We start from the raw sequence: 19,952 nt of genomic DNA on the forward strand, positions 1-19,952 counted from the left end.
AACATAATTAGTGTCAGTTCACCACTAATACAAAAATTGGAGGTAACGCTTTCATTCCTTACATTTCATTTATATACTTGGTAACTCTTTGAATGGGATAACTCAGTAGTCTTATAAAGGATGCATGTACACAAAACCTGCATGATGGCCTCCAGTTGTAACAAGGGCTCCTATGAAAATACAAATATCCTTTGGCAGGATTTTTTTAATTAAATATTATTTCTGGAAAAATATTCCTATCTACTCACAGGGGCACTCTCAGGTAGACTAAGTCTGAAAGTAAAAAAAAAGTTAGATTTGCTAGCTATAGTAAAGGACACAAAATGGTACATTGCAGTTTTTTAACCCCAGATTGGCTGTAAAGCTTCAAACGTTTAAGGTGTTTGCTTCAATTTCATACCCTCTATAACCTTTAAGATATTGGCAAGATTTCTGCAGACCAAAAGCTCAAAGTCTCAGATAAGATGTACCCCCAAACTTCCCAGTTTGGAATTAAAATAAAATTGTGACATAGCTCTGGGAAAAGAAACCCTCAATGGTACAAAATGTAACTGCCTCTCCAAGCCCACATCTATATTTGAATGTCCTTGTGACAAGGCCTTAAACTATTCAGAGGAGTGAGATGGAGCTGCTTTTACCTTTTACTTAAGGGACTCCAAAGACACCAACAGCCCTTTTGATCTTCAAAGGTAGTGTTATTGGACTGCAGACTACAGCATGATAAAGAAAACTCAGTTCTGCTAGGTGAAACATGAAAATTGCAAACAAATCTCCTCCCTGCTCATTATGTCTGTGCATGGCACAGCCTTTCTTCTTCCCTTGCTCTCAGTCCAGCAGGGTTTCCCAAAGTTACAACAATCTGTAGCTACAGAGGCTCCTTTGGATCCCCAGGAAATTTTCCTTTTTCTTTTCCTCTTTGAAACTCAGATGTGAGTCTTTCTACAACTCTTCTCTGCATCCCTACCTGTGCTGCAAAATCCCAGTTAACTGTGTCCTTCCTGCCTAACTCCTCCCCCGGGAACTTCCCCAAATGAGCTTTCTCAGGTGCTTTCTGGCCCTGTCTTTGCCTCACCCCCGCAAAAAACGCTCAGTCAGACTCAATATTCAGTGGCAGACAGGACAAAGCAGGGAAACAGTCCTTCTCCTGCTGCATAGCCAAGTCTTTTTATCAGAAAGGCCAGCAAAATACAGTAAAGGGTGACGAAACACACCCAAAAGGTATCATCTCCACCAGAGCTTGGAAAACGATGATGTGCTTTTCAGGCTGCACTGAGATGGTTCACCCAAGAGAAACATTTTCCAGTGGTGTCTATATTGCTACCAAAAAAGTCCCTTATATCAGTGAATACATTTAATTGTGCATCTCGCTGATACCAGACACTAGGGCTATTCTGTATATTCATAACTTTTCTGCTTAGTACAGGAGGAGCCATTTCTGCAAAATTAAGTTGAATCTTACTGTTTCTGTTGTTTGTATGTAACTAGTGTGGAGGGGTCTGTCTCAAACACATTGATCCACTGCAGAAATGCTACACAAAAATCAGGAGAGAGTTTGGGATGTAAAAAGTATACAACCTAGATGGTCCCAAACACAGGCACATCCCTTTAAAATATTACCCTGATTTTGTGAGATTAAAGATTGAGTTATTATTCGTTTCTTTGAACTCTTACTCTGCGATGTCTTAGAGAAGACCTGGCAGAACCCAATCTTCACTGTATTTAAACATATTTTCCAAATCCTTATCTGCTCAGATATGGTTTACAGAGACTCATGTCCTGGTTTTTGTCAAAGATAACTGAGGGCTTACGCAGGTCTAAACATAACTCTTCATATCAGCAGTAAGACCCGAGGAAACTCTGAATTGCGGCACTTTATACTGAAGGGATCCCTAAATGATTCTTTTCTTCTCACAATCATTCAAGAACTTGAAAGTCCAGGGAGTATCCTCAAATCTCTCATTCCCATAAATTTAACAGAGGTCACAGCATGGCCAATTCAGCTGAAAAGTGTTATTACAGAAAAACTTGATGATACTTTTATGTTCACTGATGTGAACATAATTCTCTGGGTCTTTTAGCTACATATAGCATGTCTTATCCATAGAGACACTTCAGCAGATATATACGGTACCATGAGCAAAGTTAAAAGTGATGAATTCTCTGATTTATAACTTCTACTGATAAGAAGATGATAGAAAATCTTAAATGTATGGGTGTTATTATATACACTGTGTAACTTTGCTCAGCAGAGAAGGGATGTGAAAGAAAAAATATTTATCACACCTGAACTAGGGGGACACTTCCTTGAATGACCCTCGTTGCCTGTAAAGAATTGAGCTGATCTCTAACCAATGCACAAAAATCTTAAAGATAGGGTTAGCTTTGTAGGTGCTAAGTGTGGATGTGGGTCTATAATCCTGCTTGCTTTTAAAGATCACACATGGCAAGAAAGATGCATATATAGAAGAGTTTTATTTCTTGAGAGATTTAATCTTCTAAAGAGATCTCAAACTGCTGAGCTGACATTGCACCTTCTAATGATCAACCACTGGATTTTAACTACGTAGGCACAAGTAACTAATTATTATAATTAAATTCATTAGTGATGAGGAGCTAGACAAACAGGCCAGATCCTCCTCCTTCCATTTTAAATCTTTGGTGACTGGCAAAACTGGAGTCAAGTGAGAGTTCCTTGGTTATACCCTATTTAAAGCAGAGGCTGTGTTCATCCACGTTAGGCTGCAGTTGCATATCAGTGCCATAAGGGTCCTCAGCACCGGTCTCAGTGTGATCCAAGCATGTAAACACACAGCATAGATAAATATTAATTTGTTAATCTTCATTAGAAAGCTACTTTTAAAGCTGATTCACAGTGAAGTCACTTAGTCAGATGAAATCATTGCACACTAAACAATCCTGTTAGGGATGTTTATCCAAGCAAAGGACATTCAATTGCATTCTCATTAGTAGCACTGTATGGTTATTGTCCTTAAAGACAAGGCTCTTAGACTTAATCTATTTGTTTATAGTTGTATCTAATTGCTTACAGTTGAATTTTCTGAAGAACCAAAAGCTAATTTTTACTACTCTTTGGCATTACGACATCAGGTTGCCTGTAGATTAATGAAACAGATTTGAGGACTGAAGGTGGTCGTGCCCGGTATCGTAGCTCTGCCAGTGCTGAGGACTCTCTGAAACTTTAAGGAGTTGTGGGTTCTCTAATTCTAATGAGGCACATTATGAAACAGAACATTATTTAATGAGAAAGTCACTTGCTGTGATGAACAGCAGGCAATTTATCTATCAGGAAAAGAGTATTTTTTTTAAACAGAAAATATGATGTTTCTCTCTGCGAAATCCTATACGGCTCAAGAAGATGGGAAAGATGGTTGATCTCATCCTTTTTACTTTCTATAGCAGTTTTCTGGAGGGAAAAGTCCTCCCGTTCAATGAGGGGGGGAGATTCTGGTTTCCTTGCCTTCTATCGCTCTCTGCTCTCCTACCTGTGGGACAAAGGCAGCAGAGCCTAAGGCAGAGTTCACCACTGGTTTACTCAAATAAGTAAATAGCTGTCTGAGACTCCTCCTTCGACCTCAGTCTCAAGGCAGGTACAGATTTTGGGAGCCTGAAGTTTTTTTTTTTTTGAAAAAAAATTTTTGAAAAAAACCTTTATTTTTGAAAATGGGGAAAAATATAGTTTCTTTCCTAACAGGGCCTAAGTTTTTAGCTTATTATCTGCTTTATTGACTATCCCTTCCCAGAAGATGACACTGTATGTTCTATTATGTTCTCATGTATTTGTACTGATTTTTGTAGTGCTAACTCTAGTTAAAGTCAGGGTATATTTTACTTAAAAGTTAGTTTTCTCCATTTATCAGTTACAAAAAGCATTTCTGCTTAACAAAAGTTGTATTATAACAGTAAATAACATTTTTGTTTCTTGTACAGCTTTGCAGTAACGGTGCTGCTATAGACAATCCCATTGAGCCATCTGCAGAAGATATTTCCAGTATCGCCAGTTTTATTGAGACAAAGCTTGTAACCTGCTACTTAAAACTGAAAAAGCCTGATGATGCTCTGAATCATTCACACAGGTAAAAATAAATATTGATTAGATACACTGCTAAGACTGAAATAAAAAATTAAACAAAGAGTATGAAAAAATCCTGTGCAGGAAGAATCAGTCTAATAATGAGAAAAGAGGAATCAATAAAACACAACTCACACATGGCACTGATGTTTGGACTGGACCAATTCTCAAAACTTGAGACTTTAAGCCGCAATAGCCACGTAAACATTTACTGCTTTGATAATGCAGTAGGCAAGGATATGCAGGTGAGTCACGTACACAGTTCAGGGCACACTTAAGATTGAAGCTAGACAAATATGAACATGCTCAGCCTTATAAGACAGTAATGATATTATAAGCTCGTAATCTTTTTCAAGTCAGATTAGGTCAGGGATGGCTTCAAGTTATTTTCATTACATAATCCTCACGGGCTCACTTGTGATCCACATCAAAGACCAGCACCACCAACAATGCATAAAGAAGGCAGAAACAAGACTTGCACATAGCAGAGATGAAATTCCCATTAGTTTCAGATGAGTTAGGATTTTGCTGGGTTTGTGCTGCCTTTAATTAGCATTCAGGCATAACGATAGTTTCTGTTAAGCACGTGCATGTCCTGCCAGCAACACTTCATTACTGAGGTCTCTGTTCATTTTTTCCCTTGTATGAGCTGTATTAGGATGGACACTGCAATTAGTGCAGGGTGAGGATTTTTTCATACAATCATCTCAAATGAATGTAACTACAAAAGAGTAGTTACAACAAAAGAGGAGGCACATGTTTATGCCTAATGCACAGGAGACAGTGGTGAAGAATAACGCATTGGTATAGAAATGCGATGCCATCATGGCAGCAGGTTCCTTTAGCTACATGCAAGGTCACGGGAAGTCTGAGAATCCTGACTTAATGACAAGGTCTTCGTCTCCCATCCCCACTCATCCCAAGCCCTTCTTGTCTGTAAAGCTATGCCTACCCGGAGCCTATCCACATTGTGGGGGTGCGTCCTTCAGACTAATTCCAAGTACCATCTGGGTTGGGGGCCTGAATGCCCATGAGTGGTTAGAGAACAGTAGGTGCTCTCCCAGGGCACATCTCGTGGACACATAAACTGTATTCCTTTCAGGTGGAGTATTCTGTCAGGTGAGCCAAAGCATAGGAAGTGGGGAAGACTGCAAGATTCCCATTAAAAAATAAAAATAAATAAACAAACAACAACAACAAAAAAAACCCCTGCACCTCTTGTGCAATCTAAGTCCAACCACATTTTTCATGGCTTCTCAAAGACCATGTTAGAAAAGAAAAAAAAAGATATATATATATAAAGTTTGACTGGACTCCCAACTTTTGGAAAACTGGTAACGATAGTTCTCTTATTCTAACTGTGATTTCCAAGAACATTAAAATAAGGAAGCTATTTGGACAGTATAAATATAACTAGAACAGGAAATACTTTTCTTTATCTCCTTTAAATTATCTTGATTTCAAAATAGTAAGATGTATTGACCCCAGTGCTACTGAAACTAAAGCCTATTCAGGCATGCTTTGGTTTCAACTGTCTTAAAACAGAAACCATGACCTACAGAAACGCATGATCTACAGAGAAAATAAATGCAGATAGGTTGAGATCACTGGAAAACTGAAGTAGGGAAAAAATCTTCACTTTTTTCATATATAATTACAACAATTTGCTCTTAATTCCTTTAGTTACATAGCACAAAGAAAAGTGGCAATCAGTAATGCCTATTTTCAATATAATTTATTTAATAACTTGCAAAATGGGAATAAATGTACTGACCATGGTTGTCACATTGTAAAATGCAGGAACTGCTACAATAGTATACCAGTAAAAAAAAAGTATTCTGAGGCATAATTAACATAAAGACAAAACTTGAAATATAATCAATATATTTTTCAAAAAGAACAAATAAATTACTCTGAGCTGTCCTACTAAAAATAGCTTACTGCCATCAGCTAACTAGTGCATATAGAAGTTTTATTCCCATTGAGTTTTTATGTCATCACCACATTGTAATGGTTTGCTGGTAATCCTTTGGCATTAATCATGAATCCAAATTAAAAAATTTGTTTCTGCATTTATTTGCATTTACTGAACTATTCTTTCTTTAATTTCATGTAAATTTCACAGCTCCTGCATTCATTTCTGAAGCCTTATGAACCAAAAATCAGCTTTAATATTCTCACACATAGTTGTATCAAATACATAGAAGTGAGTTTTGCTAGGAAGAAATCTTACGAAATATCACAACTAGAGAAACAGAAAAAATAGAGAAAAATTCCAGCAGCTTGGTTTTAAAGTGTTCAAGAACAGGCTTCTTCAGGGGAATAGCTTTCCCATTCTTAAGAAAGGAAAGGGAATACAATTTATATCATCAGCTTTAGATCCTGTATGAGAAGCCAAGTCTGGGTCCTCCTGAAAAGTGGAAATTGTATTCTCTGGTTTCTTAATATCAAAATTTAAGGCTGCCTTTAGCATCACTGGCACAATTGAGGACACTGGATGGGTTCTGATCATTTGTCAGGCTGATACAAAAGATTTACCCTTTGCAATCAAACACCATTAAAACCACTTCTCATCTGTCACAGCTCTGAACAAACGTGCCACGGATTGACCTCACCGAGCAACATCTGCAGTAACCTACTTGACCACCACTTTTCATCATAAGATAGCCATCAAAATAATTCCTAACTTGCAGTCTGAAGCTATAAAATGAATCACACAGTATTTACATGCCCTGTGGTCCTTTTGGCCCAGGCATTATGGCATACCAGGGTTTAATGATCTTAATAACCCCATATGGCTTGCTGAGAAATTAGATTTTCCCTTTGGTTGCAGAAGGCAATTTTCAATTATAGCAGATGGCAAAACAGTGAAGGTCTGAGAAGTCAAGAACTGACTAAGAAACCTCAGATTAGTACTTAGGCCTTATGTTGCTCAGCCTAATAATGTCAGTGGATGAATTTTTGCCCCAAATGAAAACAATCCTGAAGCAGAGCACAGCATTTCAGCAGAGCAGTCCCCCAATTATGCCTGCTCTTCAGAGGGCCAGGCCCAACAGAGACATCCATAAAGCTACAGTCACATGTGGAAGAACAACCCACAGCGCATCACGTACACAGCTCAGCAACTGTTAAGATTCAGTTTTGTTTGAAATCGGAGAGAGCGATGCTGAACTCCATGACAAGTGAAGATGGACCATCCTTCAAAACATGATATATGCAATTTTCTCAATGAAACTCTATATTCCCTTATAGTTTCTTTGTTTATTTTGCTTTTTTCCTCCAAGCAAGCTAAAATTGGCCTACATTGACACCATGTGACTTGCTGTTTGCACACGGGGAAAAAAACACAGAAACTTTCTACTGGAAATATGCTTTTTGCCACTGCACTAACACTTCCTCAGCTGCTGTGGTCCTCATGGCACACAAGATTTGAGGAATGACAGACACGTGGCTTCGTCCAGTTGCCTAAACATAGACTGCTGTTCGTAGGGGTCCTGTACATGGATCAAGCACTAGAAAATGTGGAAGAGGTTAATGTCACCTGCCCAGCAGCAAGTGACAAAAAGCTTTTTTTTTTTTTTTTCATTTCTGCCTACTTTTGATCACTCCCTGCCCAGCTGCAGTGGGGCTGCTGGTGCCGTAGGACTCCTCTGGAAATAAGCTCCTCAGCAGGGGAAGGAGGCTGCCTGCCATAGGTGAGAAGTCACACCTCTTCCCGATGGGATTGCCATCATGCCATAGGAAGCCCACAGCTGGTGGCAGGAGGTGCGTTGGGAATTGCCATACGGAAGGATGTTTGCGACCTCCCGCCTCCCAGAGCATCCCTGGGCTTCACTCCCTGCCCTCCTTCCCTCGATCTGGAAATTGTAGACATAAGGGCCAAGGGGAGGAAGAGGAATCAGACACTGTGGCATGTTTCTCTAACATTACCTCTAAGTAATGCCTGGAAAATATGTTCATGATAATGAGGACTGCTGTATGGAGCTATTCAAAATCTTTGGGGGTTAGCAAAGATTTTCCTGTGCCCTTGCAGACTCTGCTCCGCAGCATGACCTGCTGCAAATTTTCTCCCTCCCTCCCAGAAAGGCAATGCATAGAGAATGTAATAAATCTGTAAAGCTTTTTCTGCTATGCCTTTTTATGTGTTAGGTGGAAGGCAGGGCTTGCTAATGCCTCTTGCACAATTCATAGAGAGACACATGAAGTAGAAAATAGCACCTCTGTTAAGTAGTACATGATTGCTTTAGTGATGACTTAACAGAGGGAATCTCTTATGGAGGCACAGTGGGGAAAAAATCTAAAACAGCTGAAGCCTCACAGATTTCATTCTAAATCCTCTCCGTTTTTCCCAGTGACTTTTCAAACACTTACAAAAGGTTTAAAATAATTATTAATTATCAAGCTTTATGCAATATCTGTCAGGCAGAAAAGGCATCTCAAAACTTGGTCAGCGTACTATAGACAGGATAAATCAAGTGTCCTTAATCCAGATTAATTCAGAACTTTCAGACTAAAAATTCAATATTCAGCTACTTCTTCGTTCCCTAGCTTCCTTATTTTGCACCTTTAAAATAGGACTATATTAAAGTAAGTCAAAGAACAGAATTCTAGTGAAATATTAAATAATCAAAAATAAATAATGCAATGATGCTATGATACAGTGCAGTCAGTGGGCATTAAAATGGAGACAGAATAGAAGAAGAGCTCAAGAAGAGCACAGATTTTTAGGCAGAAGTAGAAAAAGAAGAAACATAATGGCTGATGCTGCTAATCTGTGGGAAGTCTATAGTGTAACGTATAGTTTGCTCTAAACTACTCTCCTAATCTCTTTACCTCCTCAGAAAAGGGAAGAAAAAGAAAGAGAAGAATTAGCAGCATCTAATTACTTCAGCAATTGTGTTAGGCATATTGCAATATACATAATAGATGAGATATTATTAATACAAAGCTATTCCACTGAGATGCTCTGGATAATATAAACCAGAAGTACTCTTAAAATAATTCCTTCTCATGCAGCATTTCAAATATTTCTATGTACTTCAACTTTTTATTACTTTTTAAATGAGAAGCGGTTTCTCTGGATTCTGATACTTTGAATTATATGTTATTTCCAGGTTGGTATATCACTGACATAGTTCCTATTTTATGGGCTGAGACTTCCTCCATTGAGGTCAAAGGCTATATTCCCCTTGACTTTGATGATGCTATATCGCAAAAATATTTATCTACACAATGTGTGGTGGGTTCCTATTTAGGAAAAGCACATTTGGGAAAAAAAAAAAAAAAAGCCCTGGAAGAAATACAGTTCCTCACAGAAGGAGAAGTCTAGCAACACTGAACTGTTTTATAAGAGTTGAGATACATGACAGCAGTCCTAACGGCATCAGAAGATTTGGTGATCAAGAAAGTGGTACCTGTACAGCTGGAAAGTGAATGGGCAGTACATTATGCAAACAAGACAGGTAATGCAGAGTATCTCCACTTGTGTTAAAATGTTTTGGAAGCTTTGAAACAAGATCTTTCTAAACATCTTTTTGTTCTGGACTGGGGAACATTCTCCTTTTTTACCACCTTCACAGCTGAGGAATCGAGACCTGTATAGCACATTTATCTTATGCTTGCAATTCAAAGCAAATTGCTGCTGCAAAACCTTTTAGCATGGCAGTTATATTTCACTTACTGACAGAGAAAAGGCGTTGTGTTAAACCTTCTTTGGGAACGCACACTTCCTCCCTTCCTGTCTGTTTAGACAGGAAAACTTCGTGAGATGGTTTCTTCCGTGCACTTGAAGTCCTCGCCCGTAGATGCCATAACTGCATTTATTTCTGAATGGTTGTACAAAAAAATCCAACTGCACAAAGACAAGTCAGGTGTCCTCCTCCTTCAGTGTGAGAGGATTTGGTCCTGTTCCTTGATCCACCTAAGTTTCGTAGAAGCTTTTCTGTCTTTGCTTGCAGCTGTTGGTTCAGTTCAGTGGTGACGACTGTATTAGAAGGAATTCCTAATGATTTATCAGATGACCACCAAAGAGACCCATTCTGGTCTCTGCCGGATTTGCCTTGATAAGCAGTATTTGGTACAGCTACTCTTGTAGCTACATCTGCCAAGTGGTCCTGGCCTCTTTATCCTCCAGCTTTTTTCCTCTATAACACAGATGTTATCTAATTTTGCATGTCACTTCTTTAAAAAGAGAGCAGCCAGGGCAGGGAGGGAAGAGTGCTCCTTCCTTTAGGAACCGGAGCACTCTCGCACGAGAAAAACGTCCCCAAGCCCAGGGCACGCTGGGCACAGCCACAGCTAGGCATTTGGTGGCGATGGAAAGAAAACTTCCCCACGGACCAACAGGTCTGAACCTGCCCAGCCACCAACAGACTGAAACCAAGCTCAGGAGAAAGGCCCTACCTCCCTCCCATGCCCCTTCGCATAGCTCTCCTCACCACAGATGTCCTCCTTCTCCCTTGAGTTATTCATGCCCGCTAGCACTGAAACCACCACACTCGTTCTCTGGGAGAAAGTGCTTCTGCATGCCTGCTTTCACAAGCCTACCAAATATTTCCACCAGCTTGTCGCAACAGGGAGGTTTTTTTTTCCTCTTCAGGATGGCAGCTTCGGTAAACTCTCACATAGGGCAAGGAAGCCCACAAGCTTTTGTGTATCCAAGACACATCCCTCTTAGTTCCCTACAACAGCACCAGGAGGAGAAGTGGTTTAGAATACAAAGTTGGCTGCAAACAAATGTACCACCATGAGGTCCCCAAATAAAACTTAAATAAAATCATAACACAGCTGCACATGCAAATTGCAGGAAAATATGATGAGGTTGATTCCTGGCTACCTTGAACCATAGAGTTCAAGAATTTTACTGCCTCTAGTACAGTTGAACTCAAACCAGCCCTTGGGATCACAGAGCGGAGCATGGCAGACTCAAACAGATGTAAGACTAGTACTACACTGCAGATAATAAGCTACCTGCCATATAGATGAAACAAGGAAAACAAAGAAAGTTAAGGTTCAGTGTAATTGTACAGGATTTGTCAGATTCATCTGTAAGTATATTGGGGCTGGATCACCAGCTGTACTGATTGACAGTATTCACTGAAGATAAAAGCATTGTATTAGTCTACAGCAACCGAATACATGGTTCTGCTGAATACTAGTTGACACATTACTTGCACTGACGTTGTATTTAATGTTGTGGTGAAGAACGCCTCAGTGACTGCATTTGTACAGTCACTCCGTACCAGTGACTCGCAGACACGCCAGCACCCGTGCTAGCTTTACATCTCTGCACAGAGGCACATATTGGTTTAGCACTGAATTTTTACTTCTGATAAATCACCTAACTCCTCTCTAATAGTCAATTATAATCGACTATTAAAATGCATTTGTACAGAAGACCACACTGTAGCATGGGAAGGCATGGACAACTAAGAAAAAGAAAAAGCTTCTGCCGCTCTAATTAAAGAAACAACTGCATGCACCTCTATGAACAAGCTAGCTTTTACTCGCAGTACTTGCCAGAAAAATGAGTTTATCTGCTTTAGTGAAGTGTATTTTTTCACTTGTTTCATCCATAGAATCATCTCATTGACTTTTTCTTGGCCTACAAAGGCCAAACACGAATGATGTGGTAGATAGTAGCAGAGACACTTTTTCATGTCAGTCAGATTAGAGTTAAATCCCCGCTGCATTTGGGAAGGAATTCAATAGACAATGTGCACCTTAGAGAAAAGACAAGGTGGTTTCTAGCAGCTGGTTTTGATGTAGCAATCCAAGTTTCTTGCCACACCTGTTTTCTTAACACGGGGCAGTAAGATCAAAAGAAAAACTTTGAGAGGAAAAACACACAGACAAGCATGTGCATCTTCAATTTGCATACTCCAATTGCTATGATGGGGAGAGAGTTGATGCCTTCTTTCCCCCTCCTCACAGTTTGAAAAAAGATAATAGGAGAAACACTGTATTATTTTTAAGAGACGATGTCAAGATGAAAAAACGAAAATGTCAAAAAAGAGGCTGATATACAGCATTACTTAAGGACTGGTTTGTTGAGAAAAACTGACCAAATGATTTACGAAAGGCTTTTAACAGGGCAGTCTTTGGATTACAGTGAAGATGAAAAATAAATGAAAATCTATTTCAAGTTTACTTTAGCCTAGTCATTTGACAGATGGGGGCAAAACCTGGCAAGAACACAAGTTTTAATCTTCAGATGTAGTGACTTTATTTGCAGTTTGCGGATTAGAAGTTTTTTCTGTGCAAAATAAGAGCTATCCATTTTCAGACGTTTCCTGTCAAAACGACTTTTTCTACCTGAAGCTCCCATGAGAGGAGCATGAGTAAAAAGACCAGAGGGACCGATGGTTCTGCTCATGGCACAAATCACCAAGTACAGAGATTGCCTGGACTGTGTTGCAGCCGGTGTGTCCGCCACCTTCTTCCCTTCCTAATTCTTCTTTCAAGCCTCCCTCTTGAAACACATCCCTTCTAATTAATTACTGGATTAACCAGCCTAGTATCAAGACTGCTCATGGCTGGAGGTGGATCTTGGAGCATGGACTTGTTCTCAGTATGCACAGCCTGGCACATTTCTGCCTGGCCAGATGGGTCCCCCATCTGCTCTTATTTGAAGGAGAACTTCCTGAAATTAGGGTTTTCCTCTTAACCTTTGTTTGTATGATTCTTTTCCTTCCTATTTTCATTCAGGTTTTTTTTTCCTTTTCACCAAAATCACCTGAAACACATCAGAGTCAGGTTTAAAAGCCAAAGGGATAGCTCTGCACAGTTTTAGTCCACACCTGGCATTAAATTAGCACTCCTCTGCATAAAGACTACTAAACTGGAGCTGCATCAGTACAGCAAAGGGCTACTTTTGGGTAGAGTAGTAATATAGCAGAAATTATTTCTAGCGTATAGGCTACAGAGAGCCTAGCAGCATCAAACCAAACTGCCAGGAGTCAACGGTAGCTTTCTGACATTTGCTCAAGCTATTAGGGCATACTATAATATTTTTCAGTATAGAATTTATAGATCAAGAGAAGCAGTTGATCTTTTTGAGACTAGTAAAAAAAAAATCAAGATGGAAAACGGAGAGCTGATATCTAATTCTTTGAAAATCTGCTACAGTTCTATATTTATTATAAGCCTATCACAGCACATCCTGCTCAAAGATTTACAGAAAATATGTTGCTAACTACCAGGGAATTATTGATTTTTTATTTTTTTCCCCTCATAGTGCTATTGCTTGCCTGTGGTAGAACTGATAACTTCGAGAAGGGGGGGGGGGAGGAGAAAAAAATCAATATCACTATTATCAACTGTTGACTACAGTTTACAGCAGCAATAATCTCCTTTAAAATAGTTTGCAGAAGTACCAGTTGTCATCTATGTAAGGTATTACTGTTTTGGTCAAATCATTAAATGCTGATAGTATTTGATCTTTTGGTGATTTTGTTTTGGTTAAATTAAGTTTTAGTGACCATCAGTACTGTCTAAACTTCAGATCTGAGCCATGTTTAGCTGAGAACTGCAGTGTTTGCTGTTGGCATTATCCTTTTGTTACTGATAAGAGTGATTCGTTCCCCCATTAAGAACAACTAAATTTTAACATCCAGTGCTGTTTTGTACATTGGATTTTAGTTCAGTACTTAGATGTGCCTCCAATCACTAAGGTCTGCACTTCCTCCAGTAATGCCTTAAGTTACATGATATCATTTGTCACTGGTTTTGGCCCCACATCTTCTTCCCAGATAAATAGTTCCTGCAGGGAATGTTTTGTCTCAATACAGTTTTCTGAGCGTTTTTTCAAATATTGGACTGGGAAAGCATAGTTCCGAGATGGTTCCTAGCTCCTCTACCACCTTCGGATGGTCTTCAGTGAAGCTGCATCTCCAGAGCACAGAGCAGCTCTGCTCATACAGAGTAAAGCTTTACTGCAGCAGAAGAACAGAAACATCTCTGGTTGCACCTAACTTACCATTTTGGGTTGGCGCAATAGTAAGATTGTGATGCACTTTACCCAATTTCCTCCATTTTCTGCACACTAGATGGTCACAGACCAATTTTGGCACTCACAAACTAGACTGATTTCAGAGAAAGCTACCTGCATGTTCTGCATGAGCTATGCACAAAATACAAGTAGCACCTAATGAAGACACAGGAATCCAAACCAACGGCTGACCTTCAAGACAGCTTTGAGCAACACGTACGGGGACATTTTGTTTAAGGGAACAGACTAAGTCTAGTCTGAAATAAAAGCCCCGACTGCCTACAATGTAGATGTGGGAGCCTCAACATTAGCTTCTCTGATCTACTGATCCACTCCTAATATATCTAATTATTTGCAAATGTAGTTGTAACCATTCAGAGCTTTAGGCCTTCTTCTGCGTGCCTTGGAGAAAGTGCCTGCAGAGTGAATTCGATTCACAAGTCTGCAGCACCTTGGAGACACTTTTAGGTTTTAACTTATTCTGAAAGTTCCTTCTGAAGGCCCCAGACATGCAGTCAATGAGTGCTGAAAACATATAGAAGAGACAGTTATTGGTCTTCTAAAATGCACCGAGTGTTTCCATAAATATGAATTTATAGCTGAATATGCTCACACATATATTTATGTCAGTTTCAAGACAATGAATAAACTTTAATAAATGATTTGGTTATGAAGAGGATTAGTTCTGTGGTTATGAGTAGACTGAAATCACAGGAGCAGTAGTATTTAATGCTATCCTGATATCCAAAACTATCAATGAGGAAAAAAAAGCCAGTTTGCAAGTTTCCTTTGTAGTAGAATGTAGTGTTAATCTCTTTGTTGTTGTGGTAAACTACTATTAAGTAGTTACTATTTGTCATTACATGCACGTTTTATAAAATTTTGCATCCTAGAACACGCTTTACGTACCTTTTCTCCAAACCCTGGGAGAAGCGCTGACCAGAGAAGCCAGTCCCTCGTTGGAGATCTCACAAGTGGAACTAATTAGATGTAGAAGGAGCTGTCACTCTTGCCCTCCCCCTGCTCACATCAGAAGGATACTCTGCCTGCCAACCTAGCTGCCTAGTTTATGCTGTTTTTACCCTTCCATCTTTTTCTGATATTGACTTAAAGCCTGTAATTTGTTACACCTGGAATTGCATCTGTTGAAGTTAAGGGTCTAAGAAACATGCCAAGGTCCACTCACGTAGAACCTATCACTTGTACAGAAAGTATTTTAAAATCCTCCAAACTAACATTAAAATACATTCTAGATGTGCAGTTTTTCCAGGTAGACAGGTCAGACAACTGCCACTCATGTTTGTGGAGGAAGGGGTTAATAAGAAGTTGTACTGTAGCATTTTTGCTTACGTTATCTACAAGCTAAAGGCAATATAGCATATTACCACAGGAACTTTTTTTCCTAGAACAATACACAAAACCCTAATGAAACTGCATTTATGATATAACCTCAATAAAAGTTTTAATAATGCTTGTTCATATATCACAGCTGTCAAGAGAGAGTGATAGTTCATATTATGTTTGAGACATACACTGTTGAGTTGTATAGAATAAGTGTATACAGTCTTAGTCACAGTTTGATTATTAGTAGCTTTTAATGATTTAAGAATTAGAAATCTAAACTTGTTCATCTCTCTTATCTTTTAAAGGAGCATTATTCTGAACCCAGCTTATTTCCGGAACCACCTGCGCCAAGCTGCTGTGTTTAGGTGTTTAGGGAGATACTCTGAAGCTGCAAGGTACTCCGCTGCTTGGGCGTTTCTAATAGTTTCTCTATATCTCTTTCATTCCAGCTCTCAGTAGTAAGGATATCATCTTATATCCAGGCTTTTCCAAAATCAGTGGAAGCTTTGCATTGTCTTTGTGTATATGATCTCGCATGCAGCAGAGCTCCAATCCTCCCAGTTGGCGTAACGTGAATAATCCCAATTATGTCCCTAGTTGCAGTTAGACTACTGCATGTAGGAGGACTTACTCATTCTCAGGCACAGGGGTGAGCCCTGGTCAGCTCCCAGGGCTGCACTGGCACAAAAGCTACATGCACACAAGCATCTTCCACTCCCCAGTTTCCCTCTGGGCAGAAGCTCAGGTGCGCTCCGAGTGGATTGGGAAAAAAAAAAAAAGGATTAAAAAAAATAATCAAGATCTCAGGGTACACTGTGGTATGCTGCAAAATTTAGCCTGCGTGCAGCTGATGAGATTGCTGGTGTGAACGGGAACTGCTGGCAGGAAGAAAGTCTGCAAGAGGAAGCTCTGCTTGTATGCTTGCAGTAACGCTGCCAAAAACTAAGTTTCCACATGCAGCAGAAGTTTTTAACATGCTTAAATGAAAGAAATGCATGGGGAAATGCAATGGTGACTTGCTATGTATCATCACTACTAACATTAGACACTTACAGAGGACTGTTCAGCTGAAGACCACAAGGTATATCACAAAATATTTCACAAATCATTAACTAACTAATGGCAGAACAGTCAGTGCGAATTAGGCATGAGACTGAAAGGGTCACTTTGCTCATCACTTAAGATGGATGCTAGCGGTAGAGCTCTGAAGCTATTAAAATAGAAGCAAAACAGTTTCTACAGGGAGTGGAAGAAGACTTTATCCAAGCAGAGTTCCAGAGAGGACTTGGGAAGATGAACTTCAATTTTCTCTACTGGACTTCCGACAAAAACTCCAGGATGAGCCCTTTTCCTTCTGCAGGACACACACTGAGATTATGTCAAAGTAATCTCCACTAGCTTTCACACGTCAGGACAGGGAGAAGAAATTGGTTCCCCAAGACAAGGAAACAGTTTTTCCAAGTTTCTTCAGAAATATGATTTCAGATAAATCTGGAGTATTTCACTTGACCATAAACCCACCCACTTTTTTTTAAAAAAAAAAAAAAAAACAACCACAGCTCACTTTTCAAACAAAGCTGTTTCAAACTAAGAAAGTGAAACATTTTGTTGAAAAATAATGAAGTGTTGTGATAGTTTCCAGATCTCCTTTTATATCTCAGCGATAACAGTCTCTTCTTCCCAAAATCTTGTTGGGGTGTTGATTCAGAGAGAAATAATTATCTACTGAATCCTCAACAGTTGAGGTCCACTGATCAGCCAGACATTTTAGAGCTGTGTTCAGAGAGTATGTTGCTTTCTGACAGGTGGGGAATCCTGTCCAGGATACTTTCAAACCCAAAAATTCACTAGTATCCCAACAGGTGAAGTGATACAAGGGGCAATATTTGGGGTGCTGGGAAGAGGGTTTTCCAGTTGAAAAAGTTACACTGTAGATTTAAAAAAAAATAATAACCACCATTTAAAAAAATACCCTTTCAGAAACTGATCTTTCCTAAGAAGCAATACATATAAATGCCCATATTTGAGAAGACAGTATGAACCAAGAAGGTGTTCATAAATATGATTTCAAAAACAAAGAAAAATTGTGGTCAGTGTTACTGCAGATAAGCAATCAGTAAGTTTACTACATCAGCAGGCAGGAGGGAACTGTGTCAGCCTTTTTTCCCCACGTTGAGTAGCTTTCAGGAAACTAGATGATTTTAAATGAGATTATGTATTTTGTAAAGGAGAGGAACATTCTGACAGACTGAAGCCAGAGTGGTTCCAAAAGCAGTGACTATAGCAGTATTCAGAGTTTAGCCTAGTTTAACATAGTGTTATAGCAACTGTGCAGAGCTGCTTCTGCAGATTGTGTTAAACTAAGCTTAGCACTGCTTCTGTCATCTCACTGGAGTCGCTGGTCTCAGCCGAACCCCACTAATGGTGCAGAATGTACTCTGCTCCTTACAGACAGACCATGGCATACAGATACTCAGTTGCAGTTTCTGGAAACACAGACTTGGGTTTTGTTAGCATAAGCCGCCATTTACTTCTGCTTGCTTTTTGCACAAGAACAAGGTCACTGTATTTCTTTTTCTGCTTTTAAGTATCCTGTGCCTTCCCACCCCCTCGTGTGATTTTTAAGTTATTGCATAGTCCATTAAAGACACTCAGAACACTGTATGGGTATGTGAACAGGAGTGCCTGGTTGTGATCGTTACTGCTGGGCACAAGCAGCATGGATAATCCCATTTAATTCAGCCTACCTATCAAACTGAGATCTCCTGAGATTTTGTCTCTGAGGAGGTACCAGACCAAATTCTTCGGTTCAGAGAAAGTCATAGGTTAGAGTGGGATCAACCGTAATGTAAGTGTCTCTCTAGTTCCTCTGTGTGTAATTTTCACTAGTACAGCCCAGTATCAGGAGAACAAGCATAGGAAGCAGTCTAAATGCAAGGACATCTGAATTAATGTAAGGAGTCTGATATGCCCATATCTGCATCACTTCTGAATTTTGTTAGCTGCATAGTGATTCCTTCCGGATAGCACTGTGAGACGGTGCCACCACGCCGAGTGCAGCCTAAGGCCATTTGGCATTGTAAAGCAATCCTAGAAGCACCACTGTGGGGTCACAGCATCTGCAAGTGATGAATTCCAAAGTACTGCAACCACTTCCACTAAGATGTCAGCTAGTAAATATATTTCTCCGCTATTGGTATCTCTGATGTTAGGAGACTGCTCTTGACAAACACAGTAAAGATTTACACCTCAGAAAGGAGAACACCCTGCTTCAGTTGAAAGAGCATCTTGGCCCTTGAACAAATGGGCATAAATGCATTATATATAAATTTAGTCTGGAAGTTACCAGGAAGTTTTAGGCATTAGAAGGCATTTAGGCTTAGGATCAGCCTCCAATAGCAGCTACTGAAAGTATCCTGCCGAAGGACACGTGGTCACAGCTGATCTAAAGATAACCAAATAACCAAACTAATAACTTAATAACCAAAATGGAAATTTCAGGAAAGGGTCCTGGGCTCACTTCTGTCATAAAACTGAGAAAATGCTCTTGGAGAAGGCCAAGGAGAACCCAACCTTCCTGGCAATATAAGGACTGCTGCCTTAGGGAAGCATGAGATAAGGGACATATATGTGCAAGGGGATGTGTAAGCCGCAGAAGAACCTGGGATGTCCAGACTATCTCTAAGGACAGAGCAGCCAAACCACCGGCCCCATGCTTTCAAGGACAAGAGTGCCAGAAAGGGAACAGACACCCAAAGGTGAGCCTTGAAGCTCCTGAAGGAAGAGGTATCAGAGCCTGTGCATCCTTCAAGTCCCCAGGCCCATGGGCTGTGACCCCACAGCTGCCTGTTACACGTCCGCAGGAGAAGGTCTAACCAGATGAGCAATAAGGCATGAAAGCAATTTTTCTTCTTTACTCAAATAGTGCAGGCTATTGCTGACACTGAATAGCCTTGAATCAGTAGTAAGGTGAAAATTTGTAACTTACAGAAAAATATGGCCACCTATTTGCTTTGAAACTGGAGTTAGTTAGTAAGTACAGAAGGGATTTTGCCCCTTTTTATCATTAAGCTGCACAGCTCTCATCTTTCTGCTAATCAAAATGCTGTGCTGATTTAACAGTGTCACTGTGTTCTGTGAAAAGCTTAAGATAGCTCTTTTATCACCAGCTAGAACACTAGTGACTTGAAATTAGTTGTATACGTGTAGGGGAAAACAGACTGTCTGTCCCTCTGCCAGAACAAACAACTCATATTCATCTGACTGCACAGAGCAGGGGTAAGCAATCCTTAAGGAGGAAGACGTTTTAGGATCTTAATAGCTGTGGCATGGCTGACTCAGCTTTTTGACATTCCCATTAATAATAATCATAATAATCTAGATAGTCCCATCAGCTGAAAAGCAAACTAGGTCTGCAAGTGTTAAACCTCAGGCCCCTGTACGAGTTCAGGTTTGTGTCCCCTTTTAGTCAGACTTGAAACTGTCGTGTGAGAAAGCTAGGTGAGTAACTCGGGTTAGTTTGTATGTCCA

The 19,952-nt window shown here is 39.9% G+C and overlaps 1 protein-coding gene across 1 annotated transcript in view; it reads left to right on the forward strand.

The window, feature by feature from the left end:
• Positions 1–19,952, forward strand: part of SPATA16 (spermatogenesis associated 16) — an 80,703-nt gene that overhangs the window by 10,736 nt on the left and 50,015 nt on the right. The window contains exons 2-3 of the mRNA XM_072867995.1: positions 3,949–4,094; positions 15,728–15,817. Coding sequence (XP_072724096.1) covers positions 3,949–4,094; positions 15,728–15,817 — 236 coding nt within the window. The remainder of the gene's footprint in view (positions 1–3,948; positions 4,095–15,727; positions 15,818–19,952) is intronic.

Source organism: Ciconia boyciana, chromosome 7 (genome assembly GCF_034638445.1).
Source record: "Ciconia boyciana chromosome 7, ASM3463844v1, whole genome shotgun sequence".
Lineage (NCBI taxonomy): Eukaryota > Metazoa > Chordata > Aves > Ciconiiformes > Ciconiidae > Ciconia > Ciconia boyciana.